Raw genomic sequence first — 1,294 nt, forward strand, 5'->3', positions numbered from 1 at the left:
TGTGTGTGTTAAGTAATTAAATTGGGTGTTTAAACCTCTAGAAGAACATTTCTTCTGAAAACTAAAGCTCTCAACAACAAAGCTTCGTCTTACTGTATATTAAAGATTATTAAAGATCTAATTGTTCCATATTTTCCAAACAGAGCATCTTGCACTCTGCAGGTTTACTTCTAGTTCCCAGAGTTTCTGAAAACAATTAAATTAACCAAATTGGTCCAAACCAGGCCTCGTGTTTTTATTCTAAGCGAGTAAAGTTTTTTGTTTTGCTGGCAGAAGGACGTAAAAAAGTTTATTCTTAAAAAAATGAAAGTTTTTATCTATTTTCTCCTTATAGGCGTAACTTCTTTGTCTTTGGTTTATTGTTGTATTTTCCACCTGATGGTATAATTAAAGCGTTATTTTCAAATATTACTACTTTGCTCCATGTAATACGTATCCATTATCTATGGATTAATGGGCAACAAGTATTAAGAATTTATTTTCTCTTCTGTAAAATGACTTGTATCCTGGGGATTCTACTTCCATGTTCTCCTTTGGCTCTTTCCACCACAGTTTCCTAAATATGCATTTCTGCAGGCGCTTTGATTTGAAGCAATAAATGAAAACAAGTCAGAAATCCAGCAGGGAGCTGAGAGTCAGCGGAGCAGCGAGCAGACGAGTGTCTGATTTATCAAACTCCAAGCTTTGGCTTGTTGTTCGGCTGCTGAAGAGGTTTTCAGCAGCCGAACACCCCTGCTGAGTTTCAGAGGAATCATAATCTTTCAAAGCACACATTATTCAGTACTCAATATTCATATTTTATTCATGGTGTTCATTTATTTATTTTTATTTTCAGAAAGTGACTGCCAGCTGCTCACTAAGCTGCCCAGAGTCAAATGTCTCCGCAACAACAAGAGAGAAGGTACGACGATAAATTTATGTTTTTCTGTGGGAACACAGGTTCATTAATCTGTACTGGTAATCTGTACTCTGCAATTGTTGTTTTTGTTTGTTTGTTTGTTTGTTTGTTTGTTTGCTTTGGGTCACTGCAGCACACACAGACAGACTGTGGTCACATAAAGCTGCATATGGAGGAATTTCACTGACATTTGTCGAGAGCACACATTTTCAGTTTGAAAGCAGGAATTCACCTCTTTGATCTCAAAACTTCTGCTCTCTCTCAAATGTTCTCTGTGCTCTCTCACATCTTGTTTTCACCCTCAGATTTTCTGCTCGCGCACAAAATTTCTGCTCTCTTTCAAAAGTTCTCTGTGCTCTCTCAAATCTTTGTTTTCACGCTAAGATTTTCTGCTCG

At 37.0% G+C, this 1,294-nt stretch overlaps 1 protein-coding gene across 1 annotated transcript in view; it reads left to right on the forward strand.

Annotated features, from left to right (window-relative positions):
• Positions 1–1,294, forward strand: part of galnt14 (UDP-N-acetyl-alpha-D-galactosamine:polypeptide N-acetylgalactosaminyltransferase 14 (GalNAc-T14)) — a gene marked incomplete in the record, with an annotated part of 258,579 nt that overhangs the window by 184,691 nt on the left and 72,594 nt on the right. The window contains 1 exon segment of the mRNA XM_037685964.1: positions 836–901. Coding sequence (XP_037541892.1) covers positions 836–901 — 66 coding nt within the window.

This window comes from Nematolebias whitei, chromosome 12 (genome assembly GCF_014905685.2).
Source record: "Nematolebias whitei isolate Nwh7 chromosome 12, NemWhi1, whole genome shotgun sequence".
In the NCBI taxonomy this organism is placed as follows: Eukaryota; Metazoa; Chordata; class Actinopteri; order Cyprinodontiformes; family Rivulidae; genus Nematolebias; species Nematolebias whitei.